Below are 25,828 nucleotides of genomic sequence, written 5' to 3'. Positions count from 1 at the left end.
ACCCATGGTGGAATGCCACTTAAAGCATTATAAGGTAGAAGGAAGAGCCAGAGGAAGCATGGAAATGGTGGTGAGGAGGAAAAGGAGAATGAAAGGAAGAAATTCAGAGAGGGACACAAATTTGAAAATGTTTTCCTAAATTTAGATTCACGTAGAAAGAATAAATTAGAAGGAAGATAAAAGGAGTGCACAAAACAAAAAAAAAAGCAAGCAACCAAAACAAAAACCACAACCCCCCCCCCCCCCAAAAAAGCAAATCAAAGAAGCCCAAAGAAAGGGAAAGGATAAAAATACAAATCGGATTCAAATCCACATAAACTATCCTTCCTGTGTCTGAGTTTTGTATATAAGCAAGTCAATCAGAAGTCGTCTAAGAGTTGCTGATCAGACCAAGCTCTGTCAGGAAAATAGGAATGAAACATTTTAATTGCTAATGTGAAGTCTAAAATGAGCAGGGAGCTTCATCATGAACTAACCTCTGCAGAATAGTGCCTCCTTTGGGACTGGAAAGCATTGTGGTACAGTGGGCAAATGGAGAAGTGATTCTGTCCCAGTAAGCTCCTTGGGCAGCCACAGATGTTGAAATGGAAAGACTGCAACACATTCTGTGGATTTCATCTCTTCAAGTGTATAAAGATGCACAGAGAGAGCCAGTGAAACTGCACTAACTTTACAAAAGTGCCTCAGAGCTATTTCCACTTATTTCAGTAGGAATTACATGTCTCCACTGAGAATCCTGAGTTTTGTGATAGGGTAAATAGGGGGAACTGGCATTTTATCTATCTATCTACTCTACACTTTAGAGTAGAATAGAAAATAACAGATTAGAATAGAAAGGAATAGAATATTTCAGTTTGAAGGAATCTTTAATATTCATCTAGTCCAACTGCTGACACTTTAGACTGACTAAAAGCTAAAGGATGTAATTAAGGGTAAATGACTCTGAATGACTCTTAAACACTGACAGGCAAAGAGAATCAACCACCTCTCCAGGAAGTCTTTTCCAGTGTGTGACCACCCTCTTGGTAAATAAAAGCTTCCTAATGTCCAGTCTAAACCTCCCCCAAGGAACATGGCTTTGAGCCATTCCCCCATGCCCTGGCATTGGATACCAGGGAAAAGAGATTAGGACTCCTGTCTCCCCTTCCTCTCCTCAGGAATCTGTGAGATCACACCTCAACCTCCTTTTCTCCAACCTAGACAAAACCAGTGTCCTCAGTGTAGCATGTCTGCCAGCCCCTTCACCAGCAAAACCTTTGCTGAAACCTTCAGAAACCAAGGACAATATGAATCCTTTGTAGTCTGTTAAACAAACTTTTCAGGGCCTGAAAAGCATTATGTACAATCTTGTTCTTCAGCAATTTTAAGGTTTTTGCCTTTTGGAACACTTTCTTCACATGTTATTTATATTGGTAATGTGAAAGTGGTACCTTTGCAAGTGTTGGAGGTTTCCATTTTTCAGTGTGGCAATGACTTTTTCCTGGACAGAGGCAAGATCAATGTCTGTCTACAGTGTCCAGGAACAGACTTACATACAGCATAATTGTCATTCAATCTGATCATAGGAGCACCTCCTAAGGAGCCTGAGAGGAAAGCTTTAGGGAATCCTGGATAAATGGGTGTAGCGATTTAATAACCTCTCAGTACAAAAATGGCTTTGAACTAGCAATACACTGATCTGTGCTTCAGGTTATATATTTCTACAGGTTTTGGTTATGACTGTTATGACTGGACAACAAATCCAATTTTGTGCATTCAAAACCATGATTTTGAACTACTTACTGGGTTTCATGGCTACTCATAAAGTCAAGCTTTATTTAAATGTCTAAATTATCTTCCATATGATTCATTTTAATAAGAGTTTAAGGAACAAGGAGACTTGGCACTTTGTCTCTGAATCATTTCAAATAGTCTTAAAAGCTTTTTATATGGATATCAATATAAATTTTTCACTGAGGTCCACCAGTTGCCAGGAATTGGAAGTGGTATCCTAACAGTCAATTTTTTTTTTCTGATTTAATGTAATAGTAGGACTGAAGAAACAATTTCCTTAAGGAACATACCTTTACATCTCAGAGAAAAGTTCAGTGCCACGTCCTCCCTCAGTTTAGACCAGCTCTGCCCTCAGATAAAGTCCCTTCCTTTCTATGTGAAAGGAAGATTAGTTTGTACACATAAAAAGATGCTACAATATGAAGATCAATTATGAAAGCTTAAAGCAGTGAAAATTGTTGTCTCTCTTTGTTAAATAAGGTTATAATACAAGTAGCCAGTCTAAAACCATTGTGGGGGATGTCAAATTGAAAAATATTAACTTTTTTATATAGAAGTCTGGAGGATCAAAATTTAACTTCAAAAAATCTAATTACCTCTGTAGTAAGAAGTCAGTTGTACTTTAATAGAAGTAGAGATCATTGACCTTGATAAAATCAATATGTTACCACTGCCTTTGTAATTGCGTCAATGATTCCTCTTCATTACACTCTTTTCTTACCAGAATGCCACTATGTGTTCTGTCTGCATGTTGTTTATTCACTAGTCAGTGTCCTATACACTTTCTACGTGTTTCTACACCCCACAAGTCAATCTGAGTTAATATTCAACTGAGACCTTTCCTCAGTAACTTGCTGTGTCTTTTCTGATACAACTGCTCCTTTTTAATTATGGTGGCAGAGCTGCTGAGGAGCACATAACAGTATCGCCAAAGTTCAATAAACATACAGGGTAACTATAGAGTTTGGGGGAAAACAGTCCGTGCTGCTTTCCTGACCTTTGGCAATAGTATGAGCCCAGTTTGGCCAAACAAACACCTAGCTTCAAATCTCTCAGCAACCAGAAAATGATGGATTTGTTTTACTTTATTATGTCCAATAATAAACTAAAAGTGCCGTGTTTGTGCAGTGCAGTAACATGGCCAGACTGAGTATAGTCCTGTGCAGGAAGTAAGGCCAGGTGAGTATAAATGGCTCTTTCTTGCCACCTTAGAATTGTGCAGATGAATCTCCAGGTGGTCTAAGCTGGGGGTAAGCTAATTAATCAATCAAAGTTCCTCTGACTTAGTGAAGCAGAGCACTTCTGATAGGGAAGCTCATCTGCTTGGTCTGTGGTGGTGTGGTAATTTATGTTACACCATCTCTATGAAAGACATCATTGGCATCTTCAGAGTGTGCCTTGTAAATGAAAAGGTTCTTGATAATAATGATTACTTCATCACTAGCTTCTTCCTTTCTAACTCTTTATGGCTAAATCTAATAGCAGTTAACAAATGCCTGGTTATAAGTACAGGAACAGTGTAAGCCTGGGGGACTTATATTAATGTAATATCAAAAACTAGTTTCCATTCTGAGCTTTGAGCCTGGAAACCTATGCAAACTACTGCTGAAGTTGACAGCAGAAATAATCTACACAAGACTGAATATTAGGATCAGACCAGGATTCCTAAGCAGCCTGACTATACCTCAAGATCCTCATTCTTAAATGCTCTCTTGGCAGTTCAGAGGGTTTCATAAGAGCCAAAAATGTCACAGACAATCTCTAATACATAGCTCACTTTATAGCTGTGAGTCTTTTTTTCCATCATAATGGCCCAAAGAAGAATATGGTCCATGATTTGACAACTGTATAATTGTTTCCTTCCATTGAACATCATGTTCTGCCAGCAGAAACGGCATTAGGTGACCCACTGCTCTAGGGAATGGCTGCAAAACTGGAAGACTTTGACATAGATACAATGGCAATGCACCAAGGTACACAATGGACAATGTACACAATGTTCTCATTTTCTATTCTCCACTTCTGCCTATTTGAAGTCGACAATGTCCTCCGGTAATATTTTTGGACAAGAACCTCAGTTTCAGTCCTGGGTGGTTTATGCTATGGAAATGTTCTCTGGAATTCCTCATGTCCAAAAGTGTTATCAGAGGGGTAACACTCTAATACTGATCCTGCCTCATTCTTTAACCAAAATGAATTCTCATAACTGTCTCTGAAGTGATTTGGTTGTGTAATGAGACATGGCAGAAAAAAAGTCTCCAAGTAATGACCTGAGTCATTAACATATGTGCCTGTGAGTGTACATATTTCATACATGTGTATAAGTAGCTCTGTGTGTATTCATGTGCATAGAATTCCCTGAGACAACACGCAGAGGGTTACACATTTATTATTAAGAGAAAACCTTAAACTACCAATGTGGCAGAATAGGTACAGTGAAGGTGAAGGACAGATTTTCAGTTTATTTATGTCCTTTTGACTTTAGTGAAGTAATTCTGATTTACACTTAGGAAGGTCTGGCATGTCTTTCAGAAGGGAAGGACAAGGCAAAAAATGGCTACATAAGGCCTCAAACATTTCTCACTAATGTAAGGACAAACCAAGAACAGTTCCATCACACTCCTTCACAGCACTGTAATTCTGTACAACTCACACTGTGCTCTCTAACCTGCAAGAAAAACAGCAGGGGAGACTGTCTAGCATTTGGATTAAAACCCCTTGCATCTGAGCCCAGGCTGTTGTAGATCACAGGGGACCCTGCATTTCCGAGGTATCTCAGGGCATATCTTCATGGACAGGAATGAGGCACCTGAGCACCTCTGCTTCTGCTCTGAGCTGGCCAGATGGGAGTCTGCTGTCATTTGGCAGTGGTACAGCAAATTACTCTGTACTACCCAAATTTAGCAACTCTGTTGTGAGGCATATTCCCTGACAAAACTGTATCAGTTTTAAAATCAATTTTAAGTTAACCTATGCAATTTTGCTCTCAGGTTGGCTCTGTATCTTGCATAACATAAAATGCCTACAAAATCTACACTTGTCCTAAATTAACCAATAATTTCTGCCTCGTGAAAAGGGAGAGATACGCTTCCCCTCACTGTCTTCTGGTCTGTGTGGCTGGTGTTTTGCTGGTCATTGCATATTTACTTTCCTCTGCTTGCACAGTGAATGGTACCCTTGGCCCAAGCTGGCTTACACTGTGGTCAATGCAGAAAATCAAAGAAACTCGTAAGGGAGCTGAATTGTTCTCAAGAGATTCTTTAGTTCCAAGCAATTCTGAAAGCAGATTTGCAGCATTTCTAGAGGCATGTTCATAGCCTGACTGAGAAGCTGTAGCTGGACCACCTGAGAGGCAGCTTGTTATATAATAATGAATACAACTTGATTTAAAAACAAACAGAAAAAATCCCAAACAACCTCCTGCCCCAAAGCCAAACTGAAACCAAAACAACAATCTCATACAGCTGTTTATTCAAGCAATTTTTTCCTTTATTTTTAATTTGATTCCAGAAATTATAATAGTGCAAACACTCAGTATAAAAGTTGCAATAAGAAATTTACATTCACATTTAACATTTCAGTCCATTCACTTTTTAACATAAAAATAGGACAAATATTCAATTGCTCTTCTCAATTTAACAATCCTGAAAAAGACTGGAAGATACTCTACAATAATATATTTACATAAAAATAGACCCGTATTATTAATGAAAATTTATCATTAGAAGTTACCCAGTGTTAAGTTATTGTATTATAGTATGTATATACATATACATATATATATATATAGTGTATAGCTTTAAAGATCAAAAGATTATTTATAGGTTCAGTGGGCTATAGAAGTTGGAATAATGACATCTTGACTTGTTCACTCCTTAAAGTTAGGACTACCCATTTTACCTATGTAGATGTTTCTTTTGTGATAAAATAGGCTTCCTCCTGGTCCATTTGAAGTCACTGGAAATACCCCATCTGACATGGCAGAGGAATAGACAGTAGAATAAGGCTTGATCAAAAATTCAATAATTGTTGAAGTTCATATTTTCATTAATTTTACTGTGCTGTAAAAAAACCTAAAAATTCCACTGAAAACTTTTATAACAATAAATACAGAGAATACCTTGGTTTTACCATATGTCTACCTGATGCAAGTAATGCTTTTTTCCACTAAGTCTAAGTAAATATTCAAGTTAGTCCAGAAGCAGGGCAGAATTTGCTGCAAACATCTGCAGATTAAGTAGATTAAGATTGCTCTTTCACAGTCTTCTTACTGTATGTTCCAATTCAACCAACCTAATAGTACTCCAAGCCCGTATCTTTCCTCTAATATTTTAGTAAAGACTGGTTTCCAGACATAGACAACATGACTGCTCTTGAAATGGGTTTGCATGTTCTTGGTAAACTACTAGGGAACATGAATTCTACACCACTCTTTCTTAACTGTGTCTCTTCTTCAGGCCCTTGAGCAGAGATGCTGCCCTGTTGGCCGATGGCACATTAAAGCCTTATTGCCCAGCTTGCTGCCAGCTGCTGGGGCCTGCATTCCCACCACAGAGTATGTTTATATGCCCTTTCAGGTTTGTTGTCACATGTACTGGTTCCTAACGAGATTATGTATTATGTATTTAAATCCCCTAAACATCTATTATGTATAAAAAAAATCAATTTTCTGAAAATGTATTTTCTTTTTGAAAAAGAAGTTTGACAACTATGTGACCGAGTACCTGCAGGGGGAGATGCTAAGGCTGGTCTGAGTGTACAGTAAACACTTCTACAAAAATATAATGGCATTGAACAACTGAGGGTGAGTTAAGGGTAGAATGGGTACCAGTTTCTGAAGAAGCACTATTTTATGAGCTGTAGGTCATATTTTACATGCAAAGAAGACTTATGTGGTGTTAAGAGGCAGGCAGGAATGTCTAGCTTCATCTCCTCTTATTGCTATGATATTTATTACATTTAAATATTTCTAGGATGCTTAAAATTATGAATAAGGCTATAATGGACTCAGTCATTATGTGTAGGCAGACTAATTTTGTTTATAGAACACAAGCCCTGTGTAGTCTTTTGCTTCCTACCTTAGGCTGCTGAACATTAATTATAAAACATTTCTACATCTTTTCAATTAACAGATTGGAGAAATGCTGAGCATCTTATTTCCAAGCAGAGCCTATGTACATATGCCAGCAGGGCAGAAGTTAACCTCCAGACAGCAGAGAGTACAAGGACTTATCAGCAGGATACAATTCACACAGATGTTACTTGCCACGCAAGTTTTAAAGACAGGCCTTTTAAGAGATGGGTCAAATTTGACTGAATCTGCTTGAAACTGTGAAATGTGTGTCAGAATTTAACCTCTGTGAGAATTTCAAAGAAAATAATATCACTGTTCTATGATTCTCTGTATTGAGTTAATTGTACTAGAAAAGGCAGCTGTTCTTGGATTCTAGTTTTTAAACAAGTAAGGATTGCTTTCATTCTTACTGTATTCTCTAGTATTTTTCAAAGCTACTTCTCTGTAACAACCAGGAGTTTGAATGCAGAAAAGAAACTCTCTGTTTGCTCTAAGTTCAGTTTTGTACAGACAATTATGCTTGCAAATGGGAGCAAGTTATGCAATAACTTGCTCTTTTCTTGTTTTTCCTTATTGAGCCTTAGTAATGTTACTGTAAAGAAAGCAGAAATTCTAAGTGAAGAAGAATCTCTACTGTAGCAAGTAAAAATATAATTATCATGAAGCAATTTTGATGGAACAGATAATTATTTTTCATTTACATTTCACTGAAAATTCTTGGTATATTCCTTGAATGGCATGTGAAATCTGTCTGAAACAGACAACCTTTGCACCCATGTGCACTAAGGAGCAAAAGAAATGAGAAATCACCTAAGTAACTTCAATGTGCCAGCTGAAGGTTTTCATAACTGATGCCACTACAGACAGGTCTTGGATTAAAGCAGAAGGTCAGGCACTTGAAAGTAAGACATGATGGTGTGCATAACCACAGTAATTAAAGCCCACTTTAGCCCACAGCAAGAACCTTCTGTTAGCTGTTTTACCACCAGCAGGCTAGCCTACATCTAGCAAATCTGATAGTGCAGTTACAAGGTGTTTTGTAGAGGAGAGCAGCTAGCTTTGGTAGGAGTCCTAAAATATCTGAAAATATTTTCTGCAGAATTCAGCTCGCTGTATGTGCTGAGCTTTCTAGGAAACCTATTCTTCTTCAGCTTGGGCCTGCATATACCTGTGTATGGCCTCCCTCCACAAACAAATGGAGCGCTCCTTGCATTCACATAGCTGTACTGGTAGTAAACCCAAATAGGAAAGGAATTAATAAAAAAATCTTCACAATGATGCAGCACTTTTTCTTTCCTTCAGTTTTATGCAGGTGTGTCATGTCGGATGCCACAGAAGGCATACAATGGGGATCCTAATATGAAGAAGTAGATCCTCCAGCATGCAGTAAGGCACAAGCTAAACCAAGTCCTTTCAGGACTTGCACTATTTATGTTCACTAATGCTAATTCAAATTCCAAGGTGCTTCCTAATGATCAAAAAATAGATATTAAAGGTGACAACCCCCAACTACTTCTAATAATTCCTTTTGAAATTCTAGAAGTGGTTCACCAGGACACCTTGAATATTTTTGTAAATGTGACACAAAACCTAAGAAACTGATTTGACCATGCAATTAAACACAAGCCTTATTTTTGTAGCACTATGAATCTGGTTAAGTACTTCCAGGTCAAACTTCAGACTTATTCCATGTCACTGAATTTTACCGCTGACTTCAGAAGAGTATTGGCTTTTCACCCTTTTCTTTCAGCAATTGCTATCTCACAGGCTACTTTTTTTGGTTTTTTGTACTCTTGCTAACTTTGCCCAAATTTTTTTCCTTCTTTCCTTCTTTTTATTCTTGCACCAATCAGATCGTAAATCACATCAGGCCACCCAAGCAGTGTGATATTTTGAAGAGGAATTAAAGAGCAACAGGCAGCCACTCCCTTAAATGTACTTTTCCCATTATTTACCTTAATATATTTATTAATGATTTAGATTTGGCCTGAGAACTCAGTGACAGATGGGATTAAAATGAACAATGATCTAAAAATTGCCTATACAGAGTTCTGGAAAGCGGCAATCATAAACAGGGTGGGGTACAGGAGAAGTGTCCAGATTGTCATTATTCACAACAATTACACCACACTGAGATGTAAAACCCACCGAATTTGAGATGAGCTAGTTTATGACTGTTAGAAACCCTTAACTACTATAATGAAGACAATCGTCAGTACAAGGTAGTGGTTTTTCTATGCAGGCAACAAGGATATATTGTATGAACCTGCCTCTTAACTTAGGAATTCAAAAGTACTTGCAGAAGCTGTGCTGCTTAGTTAACGCTACGGTCACCTGATTAAACAAAAAAATTAACAGATTTCTGAGTTCTATTATAACACTAGCTCAAATTGTAAAATGCAAATCCTTATCCAAAGCAGAAAGTATTCACAGTCTACACCCTTTTCCCTTTGCCACAAGATCCAGTGTTATGCTCCTCAAATACTCCTTACAGCAATTATATAAGTAATTTGAGAAGTAATCCTGAGTTTTTGTGACATGGATATGACAACTTTAAAAAGGAAGTGTGCAAAATACTTTCAGAATTTTAAGTTTTCCTTCAGAATTTTAAGTTTGTTCATCAGCTTTATGGGAAAAAATCAGACAGAAGATTGGAAATTGATTTCTTATTTCAATGTCACTAGCTGACATCAGCATCAAGGTGTGGGCTAGGCTGTGATGCCTAAAGGAGGCATCTCTGGAAGCATGGAATCAGCAGAGAACTCAGATGGCTCAAAACCAGATAAATGTTATGAAGTTTCTCTGAATAGTTTTGTTAAATACTTTCTGCTTAGCAATATAAACTATTTGAAAAATAAGTAAAAAAATCTGACAGAAATAAGGCAACAAAATTAATTTATATGTATGTATATATTTATATTTATATATGCACACATACACACATATATATATATATATGTATGTATGAATCCAGGAAAACCACCTATTTGAATTATGTACTTGTCATATACAATAACTTATTATCCCATTAGAAATACACTCTGGGTAACATGAATGGGCCAAATTCACCTTCTTTGCCTTCCATAGTGTTGCACCTGCACACAGCAGAGATGGATTTGACACCTAGTCCTTGATACATCAAGTGCAGTATCAGAGAATAACCACTGAATGTCAGATACTACACGATTTTGAACTAGAGTATTGGTTTACTTTTTATATTACAGAAAGTAGTTTATTGCTTCTAATGACCAGAAGGTACCTTTTGAAGACAGCTTAGAGATAACACTTTTCATATGCTGTGTTATGGATCTTGAAACACTGAGGTTGGCAGATCACAATCATGAAGTGATTTTTCTTCTTTATTTGCTGATTGCATTTTGGTTAGCTGAATGCACATGCAACTAGTGATTTAACTGTGCCAGGAGTGATATGTCAAAAACATTTAAGGAAACATACTGTTTTGTTTTACTGAAATCAGGCATGAATGGCATGCAGTAGATTGCAAGGAAAACCAAAAAATACATCAATTTTAAAAGGATATATAATCTCCATGCATATGTAAAATGCCTCTTACAAAAATCATTAATTTTTGTTAAAAGTGTGCCTTTTTGCTTCTTTTTTTACAAGTGTACATGCAACTACCTGTTCCAGCTAAAACTATTTACAAAATTTCATAGTACAATACATCTTTTAAAGTGAATAATACATGAAAGGCCAATGTTTTCTGTTGCTTGTTTAACACTGTACAAGATTAAAAATAAGGCATTATAATACAGGTTTATCACAAATTAAAAAAATGTTGGTTTTCACTGTAATACAAAACTCTAACTTGAAATAATATTATGGCTAAATAGTCCTCCTGCCTGGGCAGAACACATACAGAATCTGGACTTGGTGATGTAAAGAAAATGCATTCTTTCTGCTACAAGCAGGAATCCAACACAGGAAAATTATTCATGCTACTTATTAATGTATTCAGACTCTTCAAAGCACTGAAATGGCACAGGTCGTATACTGTTTCCATTCAATTAGTGACACCCAACTACTTTATTTTGCCTGACAGATAAATTACAGGCAAAAGTGTGAAAGAGATTTCGGTGCATGACCTACTCTTGTTTACAGTGCTGTAAAATATTCAGTTCAATATTAACATGAGACATTGTTAGAACCCAAGGCAGAACTTGGCCTACAGAAGCTCAACTCCTGACCTTTACAAACAAATTAAACTGATGATTGCTGCAGGCCTTATGGATACATAAGGGGATGCAGATTCAGCTCTAAAAACCTGAAGTTTTTGGCTCTCAGTCTCACCGAGGGAAAGCAAGGGAAAATTTGTGCTTGTTTAGTGAAGATAATGGAGTGTCACTAGCCAGAGGGCAAAGCAGCTACAAAAAAATATGCATTTCACAGGCTGGGTAAAGTAGATTTCTAGTCAATGTAAATGAAATATGTTTGGAAATATCTAGCCAGTAATCCAATGGAATGCCAGTTTGCAATCTCAGCATAGAATATGAAATTTAAAACCACTTGAAGATAAAGGTAGTATAGGAATACTTAGAAATTACTTTTTTAGAAATTAGCTCTCAAGACTAAAGATCTCTGACATTTATATGTTTATATAAAGAATTAAAGACTTCTATTATTACTATTATCTGAAAGAGAAAGCATGCAAACTGACATGAAATATTGTGCTTGCTATTGACAGACATTGACATGCCAAAATGGCATCACTGCTTTTTAGCGCTTGTATCTGTTAATTGTTTCAAGCTAACAGCTGCACAAAACAGTGAACAGAAGTACAAGAGGCTATTCTGCCCACAAATCAACAAGTAACTATCCTCAGATGAACACGTGGGACTTTTGGTTTCTGTGGGACAGAGACCTTGATGGGGCTACAGCAAGGTTACCTAGGCAAAGGGTAGAGTGCTTCACCAGAAAATTAATATATGCAAGACGAGAAATACAACTGCATGAAGCACAACAAAAATTCCACAGAAATACAGGGAAATCCTTCTGATGATTTTCAGGGCTATTGGAGTGGGCCACATACCATCTTAGGAAAATTGCCAATAAAAATTTTGCTTACAATCTGGCAGAAAATGTGCATTTATGAGGTTTTCAGAAGTATTACTTCCATGTTTATTTTCCCTTTTTCCATGTATAAAACTTATTAAACATGTCAAAGAATACAGAAGAGCTGAGAGATTAAATATGCCATTTAAAACTGTCACACAAGAGCTGAAATTAAACAAATGTGGACAGAACAGGAAAGCGGGGAAAAACTATATGAATAGGGAGGGAAAGCATAAAGAGAAGAGCACAGTTCATTATATCATGATTTCAATGGGCACTTAGCTTTCATTGTTGAAATGGTTGCTGAATCCTGCCTATCATTTTTACATTGTATTTGACTAATTTGTGCCTTAGATGAACTTTCTTCATAAATTTATACTGCTCAGTCCAGGACTACAAAGTAATATATCCTTTTCCCCATGGTAAAACCAGCAACAACATAATACAAATGTTGTATTAATGACAGGATAATGATGTTAATGGTAATGAACTTCATGAGAGTGATGTTAACATGGCCTATTGGAAGGCTCATGGTCCCTGCCTATGGCAACAGGGTTGGCACTAGATGACCTTTAAGGTCCATTCCGACCCAAAGCATTCTCTAAATCTATGACTCAAAGTCTGGAAACCAACTCCAAATATACCATTATTGATTCTGTAAGCTAGGAAATACACACCAGCTTGCCTGCAGTACCAAGAAGCCATCCTGATCCACTCAACTGCTCTAGGAGGCAGAGACCTCCTCCAAAAGCACAGAATGAGAAGCTGATGTTGGACTGTGCCTGTCTGGTCCTTTCCATTCAACATGGAAAAGATTTTTACAAAAGTAACATGCCTTATTTGGAAAAGAGGATTAGGCTTTGAAAATCTTTGGGCCAATTCTAATTAATTATTACCTGCTAATAATTTAAAATGTTAACATGAATAATCTAAATTTACCTTGCTACATGATCTTCCACTGATATTACCAGACTGGGAATGGTCTGGGAAAGAGAACAGTCACAAAAATATCCGCAGAGGGGACAATTCATTTGTGCTCACTGTCCACTCAGTAAAAGATCAAAGGAACAATGGCAAGATGCCTATATCTTGAGCCTAATAAAAAGAATAACAAATAAGTAATTTCACTGAAATGGGCAAATGGGTCTGTTTGGTCGATGTTTTCACATACTACCAGGATGCAGATCCTACTTCTAGGATCATCTAGAAGATGCTTTTATTTCATTATTATCAGTGAAATTATACCAAAATCATTGAATTCAAAAATTGTGTAGAATGGGTTCTGTGAGAGAGGAACTGAGTGATTAATGCTATTGCATATAATGCTTTCCAGCTTGGTTAAATGTTTGACTTACCCATGTGATTATTTAGTTCTTACAAACTTGTTAGAGAACATAACTGTGCAGTGTGCTTTACATGAATACTACTTACTCAGTTTATTTGTAAATATTTCTTCTTTTAAATCTGTGTTCTCTACATGTATGTATATTTTTAAAATTATTTGAAACTCTCAAAACCAGAAATAAATTGTTCTAGAAGAATATCTGTGAACTGGGTAGCTCCTAGAGAGATAAAGAAATGCAGTGACTTTCTTCAGCTCAGTCAGGGAGGATATTACCTGTACAGTACAATTAAGAAGCAGTTCTCAGGTTTTTACAGTCACTTTAATCATAAGACTAACTTTGGCAGCTTTGTAATGAAGCACCCAGCAGACAGTGTACATAAAAATTAATTTAAAACTCTGCTGAAAAACACTGGAGTCCCACAGTATCCTGAGTGGAGAACAGAAATTCCTGCAACATTTCTTTAACCATTTTCATCTATTGACGACATGCTGTATATACTTTTAATGCAAAAAATTACTGCTCCAAAGCAAAAGCTGATAAGAGGGGACTCTCTCAGAACTTTCTTTCCACTGAAATCTGCTACAAAATAGGCCACCAAAGGGAAGTGTGAAACTTAGCACATAAAAATTTTCTGTTGTACAATCTGTATAACTTCTGCATTCTGGAGTGAGGTTTTTACTTTTGTGGGTTGTTTTTTGTTGGTGGTTTTTTTGGCTTTAGCTGTTGTTGTTGGTTTTTGATCTTGGTTTATTTTTGGAGGGGGGTGGATTGTTTCTCTTGTTAAAAGTTAGTTTTGCATATTTTTAGGCAATGTAAAGTTTGACTTCTCTTTTGGGAAGCAGAGGTGGTTAGTTAGCCTGTGAATCCCCATCAGGACAAAATGGCACATGTCCATGGAGTACATGTCCCTCAGCAGGATGATTTCAACTGCTCCCACCTTGACTATGGAGTTGCATTCTACATTTTACATCCGGTTCATCACTTCAGTATGAAACCATAAGCCATATGATTTGGGCAGTAGTAGAGAAAAAAGCAGCCACAATATTTTCCTTTTTATGCAAATTAAGAGCAGGCCTCGCTCTCCTGGCACATTTACCAATGCTCCTCATTTGGCAAAGTTTGACTGTGCTTGTTTCTCAGAATTATAGCTTTCTATAATTGTACAGCTTTGAAGAATGAGTCTGGATAGAATCAAGGTGTAATAAAACTGTGGCATAAATTTAAAAATCAATTAATATATAAAACTATGTTGCCAAACATACAAATGTCACAAAACTAGCAGCAGCATGTTTGCCGCCAGTACACAACTGTTCCTTGAGCTGTTTAGAATGGTAAATCCTGGACTTGAGCCACAGGACTTGTGCTATTTCTAAAAGTCTGAAATAATACCATCCTTCTGCTCCTCAGTAAAATCAGCACTGTACATACAGGACTGTTTCTATATTGCAGAAGCGTATTGCCGTGCTTGCAGGGTGGCTCCTCTGTCTTGCACAGAGTCAAATGACCTACAAAGAGGCAGCAAATTCTATGCTCTACCACGCTTGTATTTTTTTTTTAATTGAAAGAATATATATTGTTCTTTTGCCTAAACTTTAAGCTCTGTGATTTATCTACTTTATATCCTAGTGTAATGGTTTAACTGAAAGTTTTTGTAAGTTTTTAGAGCATGCAAAGAGAACTAAAAAAAATATGTAGGGTTCTGTAATTAGCTGAATCCAGTTTTCATTAATCCTCCATTAACAGCTCAATAAACACTGTTCTCATTGTATTAATTCATACACTGGGAACACGTTTCTCAAAGTCTTACTGTAGTAGCCCTGGAGAGTCTTCAGGTGTTCCACATTCCATGGTTAAATGCAGCTTTGCTAATCCCAGGCCCAACAATTCTGGCTATGACAGAAAGAGAAATCTCTTTGCTATGTCTCTGCAGGTGGATGTGTAAATAAATACATATTTTTATGTTCATTTCTATAAATATTAAGTCTACACAGAACTGTTTATATGTGTGCATATATGGATTAAAACATGTATATACACACACACATAAATAATTGCTTGCACATTTATCTATTCTTTTTCACTTACTGTTTAAAAATGCCAAGAAAATATGCCTCATTTCCAGAAAATCTCATTTTGACTTTTCATAACAGAATTGCTAGCCCTTATATGTTCCATCCCAAGAGTTCATTACACAGTCCCCAAGTTCTCTTTGGTTGGGTTGTAGTGGTCCTTGGTTAATGACATGGCCTATGACCTCTGACTTCTTAGTAAAAATTCAGGCAACCATTGCTCTCCAAGTTCACTGCAAGTGACACAACCAAATCTCCTTTGTTCTATGCCTCCTTCACAGCTGGCACAGAAGGAAGATAATGCAGTGTTTGGTTTGTGTGAGTGGCAGATGCTTGACCTGCTCCAAGACCAGGTTTTGCAGGAAAGCTAGCAACTGAGGACACTGATGGACAGCTGGTGCCCAGTTTTGTCTGAATGTTTGCTCTCCCATAAGGGTACATTTTCCGCTCTAAGTTTAATGACCGTGTTTGGGAATTATTTCCATCAGCCTTTCCTTCCAGGAAATAGGTCAACATTTCACCTTTTCCCTTTACACTAACTTTACCCCTGCACACAAATTCATAACTGCATCTTTTTAATATCCGCTGAACTTCTTCTGTCACCTGAAGACAGAAAAAAAACCAACAAACTGTTACTTTTTTCTGTTCATGTAGTTGCCCACCCCTCTCCCTTTTACTTCTTAGTCATTAAATATGAATAAAAAAATGGATTATCACCTACAGCTGCCTTTAGGCTCGCTTAGAATTTTCTTTAAGAAGTAAAGATCACTGATAAAACTGGAATATTAGCAGCAGAATTTTTGGTCTCGAGTTAAATAAATACACAGACAGATTAAGCTCCATCCAACAGAAATATGTAGCCAAATTGTAAGCTGTGTCAGTTCTAGTGATGTTAATTTATTGCAGAAGACCTTTTGGTCCCTGAAGATTAGACAGATATTTTGGATAAATTACTGCAGGTGTTCACTGAGCTTTTGAGAGGAATACCATAGGTTCTAGTAGTAGAGCAACAATGTTCTCTGTCTGCCTCACCTCTCCAATCCAAAGTATCCAAGCAATTTTTAGAGCTACATAAAATGTGTTAAGATGAAAATGAGCATAGATCCTTTCCTTGTTGGTCTTATTTAGGCAAAAGTTCTACAGCACAAAGACCAGCAGTCTTAACATTCCCAGGCTCACCTTCAACTGTGTGCAATGAAGCAGTGACCTCTTGTTTCTTTTGATGGGAAATTATTTATTTGAGGATTTCATTGTCTCTAAGGAGTGAAGTGTGTAAGACAGAAAACAACTATATTTCTGATGGTGAGTCATATGGAGAGTGTTGCCCTCTCCATAAGAACAAAGAGAGGCTGCGTTTTCTTAGTGTTCTTGAAAATGTAACCACATATAAAACAGGAAGTATGTAAAGTTTGCAAAATTGTCTTGGAAAGCACTCACCTGAATCTTTCCCTGCACTCCAGTACTATCCATCCGGCTGGCAACATTCACAGTGTTCCCCCAGATATCATACTGTGGTCTTCTGGCTCCAATGACTCCCGCCACTACCGGCCCAACATTAATACCTAAAATTAAAAAATTAATTTGGTTTTCACTACAGCATATTATCCCAAGGAAACATGAATCCTGCAAAACAGATTTGACTTAAGTGTCTTACCATTTTTTTTTAATAATACAGTAATATATGTTAACATCATAAAGCAGAGTCAAGGGAAGTTTAGGTTAGGTGTTAGGAAAAGGTTTTTCACCCAAAAGGGGACTGAGCACCGGAACAAGCTCTCCAGAGAAATGATCACAGCAACAAGCTTGAGAGAATTCAAGAAGCATTTGGACCATGCTCTTAGGTACATGGTGTGACTTTTGGGCTGCCCTGTGCAGGGCCAGGAGTTGGGCTTGATGATCCTGATGGCTTCCTTACATACTCAATGATGTCTTAGCATATTCATGATTCTATGACTAATTATTGCAAAAGGACTTCTGCATTTGTAAAAGCCTTAGAAACACAACAAAGACATTCCTTGGGATATCTTATTAGAAGTGTAATTTGTGATTACAAATCTGATTGACAACATAAAAATATGATTCTTCTGTGGATTATTTAAAAAATCCAATATTTGCTTAAAGAAAAGAACTAACCAGTAGTAGCACAGCTGAAAATGGGGCAAACTGTTAAAGATCTTTAATTTTTTCCTATAACTTCCATTGCAGTTGCATATATAAAGCCTTTTAATTGAGGTTTTAATGGAGATTCTCCAAGTGGAACAGAAATAATGGTCTGGAATACACAAAGGTTGGGGTAAGGGAAGTGTGTCAGGTTGGTTGTTAGTACTAGACAACTCAGATCCCAGAGACAGTAGAAGAGGACAAAAGTATGGGAAAATGGCTCAAGCATATTTTTTTGGAAACTGCAGAGCTCAGTTCTACATTTCTGACTGATTTCAATATCTGGTTGGGAATATAAAAGAGGATGTTTCTTCTGAGTGTTCTGAAGAGTTGCAGATACTGAACCCTGTGCATGAGATTCTGTGCAAGGGCTTTTCTAGACAATTTATGCAGAAGAATGAGGGTTAGATATTTGATCCTTTGTGAACCTGGAAAGACAAGTTATAGCAGAGTTCAAAGAGAATTTGGGGTTTATAATTATTAGGATGTACAGGAGGTCAAAGATATATAACTCTTCTGTTGCTGCCTTTGATGTCTTTGGTCTTTTTCAATCTTCTGCTGCTAGCAACCTCAGTTTTCCTGTGGCCCAGCTCATTCTCACAAGTTAGCCATGAAAATATATAGAGAAAGAGGCTGGAGAAAACTATTAGTGTTAGAATATGCAATAAAATGAGAACAGCAGTAGAAGCAATGGTGGAGAGGAGCGGGATACATGAAGAAAGGGAAGCAGGGAACTTGATGTCTAAGAAGGCTGAGAGAAATGAGTGGTACGACATAACATGTAAAGGATTGCATGGGAAGGGTTGTGTTGTGCAGACCAGAGGATTGGATTTGTTGGAGCAAACAGGACTAGTTAAGGTGATTTGGTGTTTGGGGAGAAAAAGCTCCCATTGCACTTTTAATGCCAACAAAGCTTTTGCAGATGCAACTTAATATAATACAGTAAGACTCAATTTTCAGCAGCTTAGCAATGTGTCCCTCAGCAGTGTTAATTTACAACTCTAAAGCCCTTTGGCTCTGGACAAGCTTGTTTAAGTATTTTTTCAGTGCTTGGGGGAGATTCAATTGTCACTCTGCCCAGAGGCAAGCTATTGTTTCAGCCCCCAAGTGTAAGCCACAAGATTGGGTGCAGTCATAATATTGTATAAAATTAATGGTGCACTTTCCTTTTAGGGGTGCATAGATTAAGTAAGCACACTGGAATTGGAGGGAATTACAATTCTTAATACTAATGCACACCATCCAGACTGCTGACCTTTTACATGGATGTGACTCTCTCAGTAATGGAGAATTCTCAGTTTTAATCACGAGTGCAGGACAGGTAATCCTTCATTGACAGCACAGGAAAAGCCAACAAAAACTGATCTGCTTGTGTGATAATTGTAGAAGCGTGACTTACCAACTCGTAGGACAAAGTCATTGTAAGATTGATAGTTGATTTCATCAAGAACGTCAAACATCTCAATTGCAAAATCTGCCAGTGTACTCAGATGGGAATAAATTGATTTTTTAGCCTAGAAACAAAATAGTGTTGCACATTAGATTTGTACAGTACTGAGATGCGGGTTAAATACTAAAGTGAAAAATAATGAGAAGCTCAAACAGATGTCTTAGGAAAATAATCTAACCAATTTTTTTGTTTGGGAAGGGAAACTTTAAATGGTAGCTGCAGCACATGCATTTTTTTCTTCTGCTATTTTTTTGTTCTTCTCTCTCTCCTTTTGATTTCTGGGAAGAATGGAAAGCAAAGTTCCCATGGTAAAGTGGTTCCGTTGCTAGAGAGCTGCAGATGTTTGTTTTGAGTGTGGCAGGGAATATAACCTGCTTTCTTACAAAACTACTTTGCCTGATGATTATTAATAACTACAGTTTCTGCCCTCTTCTTCCTTAGGGGATTGTGCTAGCTCCCAGCTTCCATGGGGTGTATTGTTCCCATTGACAAAATTCCTGTTAGGTTTAATCCTGTGAGGTGCAGAACAACCCTGTGTTTTTTCTTTCCAGGCAAGTTGAAGGTAGCTGTTATCAAATGCATCTAAATGAACTAATGTTTTTTCTCCAACAGAGATCAAATGAAATGGTGAAGTATTAACTTGTAAATAAAACCCCAAACGTAAGAAAATAATTTCAGAGGATATTGTAGATTCCAAAACTTAGCAAGCTTCTAACATAATTCTAAAGATCATGAAAGAAATATTTGCTACAAAGTAGTAAAAATCTAAGCAGCATATTATTAGAAAGTGGAAAAGAAAGGTTTGCATATTTGTTTTGCATCGCATGCTCTTCCCCCAGGATCTAACCTTGGTTAGTTAAAGACAGATTGCCAGAATAAATTTTTGACTCAAGTCAGTATGACTGCTCTTATGTTCTGCTCTTATTTGAATAAGAAATATGAATTTTTAAACAAATTTGATAAGTGAAAGTGGGCTAAAGGTAGGATATGGTGAAAGAAATGCAGGGTCAGTGGCAGCTACAGTAGGGTGTTACACAACAGGACTGTGCAAGCTGGCGTGAGATGAAAGCTTGCTGAGTTTTGCCATGATAGTGGGATTTTATAAATGCAGTGCTAAACAATGGCTGAAAAAACTGAGAAACGTGTTGCTATTTCCTTCATTCATCTCAGTTTGAAAGGGTTGCTTTATGTGGCTAGGAAATTTACAAAAAATTATGAAAGTCATCCTTGTGCCACTCCCAACTTTTGGGAAGGATATTTTTATTTACCTGCCTGAATGTCTGGCATTCTGCTTCTTTCACTGTGAACTAGCTAGTTCTACTCTTTTCAGAATCACCAAAACATGGAAGAACAAGAATTAAGCTTAAAGAGCTAATGGATACATTTCCAACAGAGAAGCATAAAATATTCAATGTCTGGAGTAGGGGGTGAGCAGTGCAGAGTTTTATTTGATTTCTAATCTTTATTTCCTCTCTTCCATTTATTTGCTGTCTGATGAATGTTCTGTTTTCCTACAATGCCCTTCAAGGTTGCAGGAGAAAGGACTGGTGAGAAATACTGAGTGCACTGCAGGTGACAGATACCTCTCAATAGGATTAGGGCAAACTCGAACCTGCACTGAAGAACACAAAGTTAGGACCCTGGTGAAGTCAGGATCCTGGTGAAAAAGAAATAAAATGAATTCATATAGTGCAAAAGATCTACAAAGAGTTTGGTTTGTGTGCTGCCCTGTTGATAGAACAAATAATTATTTATTTAAATATCAGAGTAGTTACTGGAAAGACTGCTCAGAGCATCCCAGCAAAGTCACTGTGATAGAGGCAATGAGCATTTACTGTAGTCACCTGCTGAAGTCAAGGTGCAGAAACAGGAATCCAGTAAAATATGGGATTTAAATATTTAACTTCATCAGGGTAATGGGCTCTTAAGTACATAAATATCCTCAGTTAAGAGCGCAATTAACCCCATCCACTGCTTTCTGTTCATGTCCAAATCCTAGTGTGAAATTAGTGATTCAAAATCAGAGGCTGTGCCAGATTTTCTGTTGAACCTGGAACACTCCTGCCAGAGGACAGACCAGAGGCCCATATGACTCCATAGGATAGCCCAGGGACTGTGTAAAGCTGGCTGTTATTGTCTGTGTATGACAGGCAAGGCAAGATTATCAGATTTCTAATATACAAGTGTATGATGAAGAACTACTGGGAAACTGACAAGAGGATGTGAGTAATTTCTATTAATTTGCATCACATGAACAGTAAGTAGACATCACAGAAGAGCTGAAACCTTAAGTTAAATAAAAATTATTGTCTGTTTCATATGACAGACAATTTTTATGCAATACAGAATTTTAAATGAATTCTACATATATAGAAAAAATCAATATCTTCCCCAAGATTTAAAAGGAAGACAAAGTTCTGTAAAAGATTTTCTGCAGTGATTTAAAATGCATTACTATAATAAGTTCAGAACATTATCTTCAGTACTGGACTAACTCAGTTGACCCTTCACTCAATAACTATAAAATACAAGAGACAAACATGTTTAGGTTTTGGAACGTATGCCAAAGTTACCCAATAGCACACTTGTTTTGAGGATTATAGTTCAAAGAGCATTTATAGCAGACACAAAAGTATGCCACTGCCTGTTTGCCTCAGATCACACACTGAAAACATTCTAAAGATCAGTGTTTTTTAGCTGTCTCAGAACCCATGAGTCAAACATTTTAGGATAAACATATTTTTAAAAATACCTCTTTTTTGGGTAATGTATAGATTTCTAGGAATGATACAAAGGAAGGCATCTGCCAGAAATACTTTGCAGACCAAAAGATTAGTTGTGTAATATACTCCAAATAATTCTAACCATTTATTTAAATGTGGTCTTGTTTTTTATTTACTTAACAGGGATAGCTGTTGCTAAAAAGTCCACAGGGCATCTTCTGGTTTTTTTTTTTTTTTTTTTTTTTTGCTTTTTTTGGTATTATTTTGTGCTATTTTTCAGTGCTAAACCATATGCACTATTGTATTCAACATATGTCTACAACATATGTACATGCATATCAGAACAAGGGAAAAATGTCTGAAAACTATAGGCAGATGAGGTGAATGGATTGCTTTAATTTTCATACTCTTCTTATATTAGTAATTTTATAAAATTTTAATGATTTAGTTTTATTAGTGTAATTACTAACATGCATAGTGCTCTGTATACTATGCATTTAATATGATGCTCACAGGTTTTTCTGACTTTTCAGTTGCTGCTTGGAAATCTAGGAAATCTCTGTTATACGATAGTAACTTAAGAATAATACTCTAAGAGATAATCATAAGAATACAGAAGAACTGTGACACAGAGACAGTGGGTTTGAAATGACTTCGACTTTTTTTAATGCTGAGTTATTAAAGTGGTAAATAGAATGCTAATGGTGGAGAGAAAGAAGAGCTGATTTGGAGGGGCCAGGTACAGTGCAGCACTGTACCTAGCACAAAGTTCCTGTCCATGAAGGGGGTTGGGAGAGGATGTTTATTTTAGTTATAGGTTACATTCAGATTTCAATATTAAAAATATATATAAAAACTGCATTTTAATAGTCTTCTGCTAGTTTTGCAGAAATTCACTACACCTAGAGTGTACACCTTTTCCTGCATCTTACAAGAACATCTAAGATACCAGGTTTAAAGGTAGGTTTAAAAGTTAGATTTAAAACACTACCCCTGATTTAGAGCATTTTATACACCAACTTGCAGGGAATTCAAAGCTGCAGACAATGAAATCACAAGAGAAGCCACATAAGCAAGTGTGGCGGTTTTCCTTTCTGGCTCCGGCTGTTCTTTGAATTTCAGGTTCAAAATGTAAAGAAGTCATAAAAGTTATCAGTAATCACACAGAATTAGTTGTGTTTCTGATGTTTTTCTGGAAATTGAAGGAAAATGGTTCCTTCATATAAGACTGTTATATAAAATCCTCTCACCTTAGTTCCTGAAGTAGGTACGAGTCCCACAGCTGCCATATAAGTACTTCCAATTGTCTTGATCTTTTCAATATCCTTATAATATTCTTTGTCCATAAGCTTTGTTTAAAACATAAAACTGTTAAATATTACATAACATTTTAGACAAACAACCATAGTTATCAGACAGTATGTGCAAATTCATTAAACCATATCATATTTGATAAGTTGAGTCTTGCCCATTTTGAGGTCAATGAAAAAAAGTCATTAACTTTCATTTTTGATACTCTTCCTATATAAGAGAAATTTTAGATCAGAGTCATGTGCCTAAAAGTACAAATTTGGCACTTTAGAGATGACCAGTGGACACAAACTATGATTAAATAGGAAGTTTATAGTACTGTTTTAGTAAACAGTTCAAGATACACTGATTTACTTCAGATAATCACGTTGATAGTTATCTGATAGAACTGGTATGGCCAAAATACAGTGTTTAGACCTTACCTCATCAAAATCAGCAATAATTTCATTTAACAGGCGTAAACATTCCACTCCCATATTATTGCCATCCAGTTCGATGTAGAAATCATTGAAATTTGGGATGGAAGCAAACATCACTCCCACTTGTGAATATGACTGGTAATAAAGGTCCTGTAGTACATAAGCAGATGTAATGTTTATTTAAAACGATTAATCTAAATTAAACATCATTATTACATTACTAGGACAAAGGCCATCAGTTTTTCTAGAGAGAAAACCAGACTTCTTAAAATAATGTTGAAAGGTATCTTCACTTAAGACCACAATATAAAATTAACACCTAAGGTATTAATCCAATTTAAAACAACGGAGGGTTTTTTTTCTGTTTAGACATAGAAGCAGTGAGCCAAAATTTGGACAAAGTTTTAACAATTATAGAGCGTTTATTGTACAAGAAAAAGAATTATATTTTCTCAGTCTTGTTTAATAAGCAAAATAAGAGATGGACCGATTTTATCCTGTGGTCCATAACTAGCCTCACTCCTTCAAGTTTTTCTATGTGTTGTGGAATATAATGTAATGTAATGTAATGTAATGTTATGTAATGTAATGTAATATAATATAATATAATAATATAATATAATATAATATAATATAATATAATATAATATAATATAATATAATATAATATAATATAATATAATATAATATAATATAATGCTGTTCTGTATGGTAACGTTTCTGCTTAAAAATTTGGATGACTCAAAGAAAGCAAAGTAACTCTTCTGTGGTTCAAATACTTTGACCCAAAGTCTCAATAATGGTATAATGAATATTACAGCTACTCCAATGCTGAAGGCTTTCAGATGACCAGAAGGACTCTCATAAGGCCTTCTTGAACCAACTTATTGAGTCACTGCAGCCTTTTATTTTAATCTGAGTCTTCCTTAAGCATGTAAAATTCTCTGTTTTTAACTTTAAATAGATGGTTTTGGTAATGGTAGCATACTTTCCAGAACTAGAGTGGTTAATACATAAATGTCTGGCAGTTCATGCACTTCACCATTCAGAACCAAACTGAGCTCATGCAATACTGTGATAAATTCCAATATCCTACATTGATTGGGAAATGGAAAAAGTGATTTACATGCAGGTACTTGGTTACATTGATATTGAATGACAACTTTCCCTTAGTCTGAATTTTATTAAAATTCTTCAGAGAAGGAGGACCATACAGCAAAAGAAATAATCTCAAACTAATTCTTGAATGCAAATTTTTACAAAGCTACTGTTTTTACATGAGCAAAGTTTTTTTCCAAGCTGTTATTGAAAACATACAAGTGTAAGGTGGCCCAAGCAACACAGGCCCATACAGCATGTATTTAAATTTTATCTTGCTTTACCATATTTCTTGGATTAGACATAAGAAAATGCTGTGCAACATGGGCTGGCAACAGGTTGAAAAGAATTCTTTTATTATCCAGCTTGACTCTCTCCATATCATCTCTCTCTTCTTCTGCCTGTTGGAATAGAGGAGAAGAAAAACCTTTACAAAAACCAAAAACTTAGCTGAGCCTATTTATATTAATTCATCCTTTGGAATTAAAATGAACAAAATGTAGAGTAGCAATCTAGATTGAGAACAGTTCTCCTGTACCATGCTTCTACATTAGGCAAAATCCCTTTAAATCCTTAGTAAGGTAAAGTCTCTCAGCTGTTTTCAGTGTTTGATCAGCTGAGTGTATTGGTATCTTCTGTAGTTCTCTGTTCTTTTAAATAGAAACTTGATATGTTTACAGAGTAAATCAGAATAATCCCACTTAAATCACATTGGCCTTGGAGGCCAATAACTTCCCAGGTAGTTCAATACAGTGACAGCAGTTTTTGATCCATCTTTCAGACAAAAGAAGCCAATGAGAATCTCCAGTGTTTAAAGCAAACCTATGCACTTTGCAGTGAAATTGAAACAAATCTGATAAGACTATAGATTTAACAGAGAAAAAGATTTTAAAATTGACCATCCTTAAGAATGATGTACAAATTAAAAAAATAATATAAAAATAGTTAACATTTCTAGAGAATGTTTTAGTTATGCTGATGTTTTTCATGAAAATATATACAGTTCCTTCACAACAGAAATTCTGTTATTGATGTGAATGACAGCATTCAGAAAGGAGTTAAGACATCTGAGGCCTTTAACCCGAGCTATGGGCATCTTATTACAAGTGCTTGACTTACAGTGTTAGTGTGAGTCATATAGGAGGAAATTATTTTAAAAATCAGACCCCTTATTTGTAAAATATTGAATATCTAGGAATCTCATTTGGGACTTCTAGGTTTGCAAATTCCAGCCTAGTCTTTCATAGATTCATGTGCAAAATTACTTTACTGGCTTTTGCTCCTTGTTCTTAGAGTGACTTTTGGCCTCACACTGATATCAATTAGAAAACA

At 36.3% G+C, this 25,828-nt stretch overlaps 1 protein-coding gene across 3 annotated transcripts in view; it reads right to left on the bottom strand.

Annotated features, from left to right (window-relative positions):
• Nucleotides 1-5,250: 5,250 nt before the first annotated feature.
• Nucleotides 5,251-25,828, bottom strand: part of ADCY1 (adenylate cyclase 1) — a 162,172-nt gene continuing 141,594 nt past the window's right edge. For 2 of the 3 annotated variants that reach the window (XM_058044885.1, XM_058044894.1), the window contains 6 exons: nt 24,781-24,897; nt 23,402-23,548; nt 22,919-23,017; nt 18,895-19,009; nt 16,773-16,897; nt 5,251-15,938 (listed from right to left, as the gene is read on the bottom strand). In XM_058044885.1, coding sequence (XP_057900868.1) covers nt 15,600-15,938; nt 16,773-16,897; nt 18,895-19,009; nt 22,919-23,017; nt 23,402-23,548; nt 24,781-24,897 — 942 coding nt within the window. In that variant the 3' untranslated portion in view covers nt 5,251-15,599. Of the gene's footprint in view, nt 15,939-16,772; nt 16,898-18,894; nt 19,010-22,918; nt 23,037-23,401; nt 23,549-24,780; nt 24,898-25,828 lie in introns of those variants that run through there. The other variant, XM_058044904.1, reaches the window with a different exon arrangement.

This window comes from Melospiza georgiana, chromosome 1 (genome assembly GCF_028018845.1).
Source record: "Melospiza georgiana isolate bMelGeo1 chromosome 1, bMelGeo1.pri, whole genome shotgun sequence".
Classification (NCBI taxonomy): domain Eukaryota; kingdom Metazoa; phylum Chordata; class Aves; order Passeriformes; family Passerellidae; genus Melospiza; species Melospiza georgiana.
This window is presented reverse-complemented; position numbering and strand designations above follow the sequence as displayed.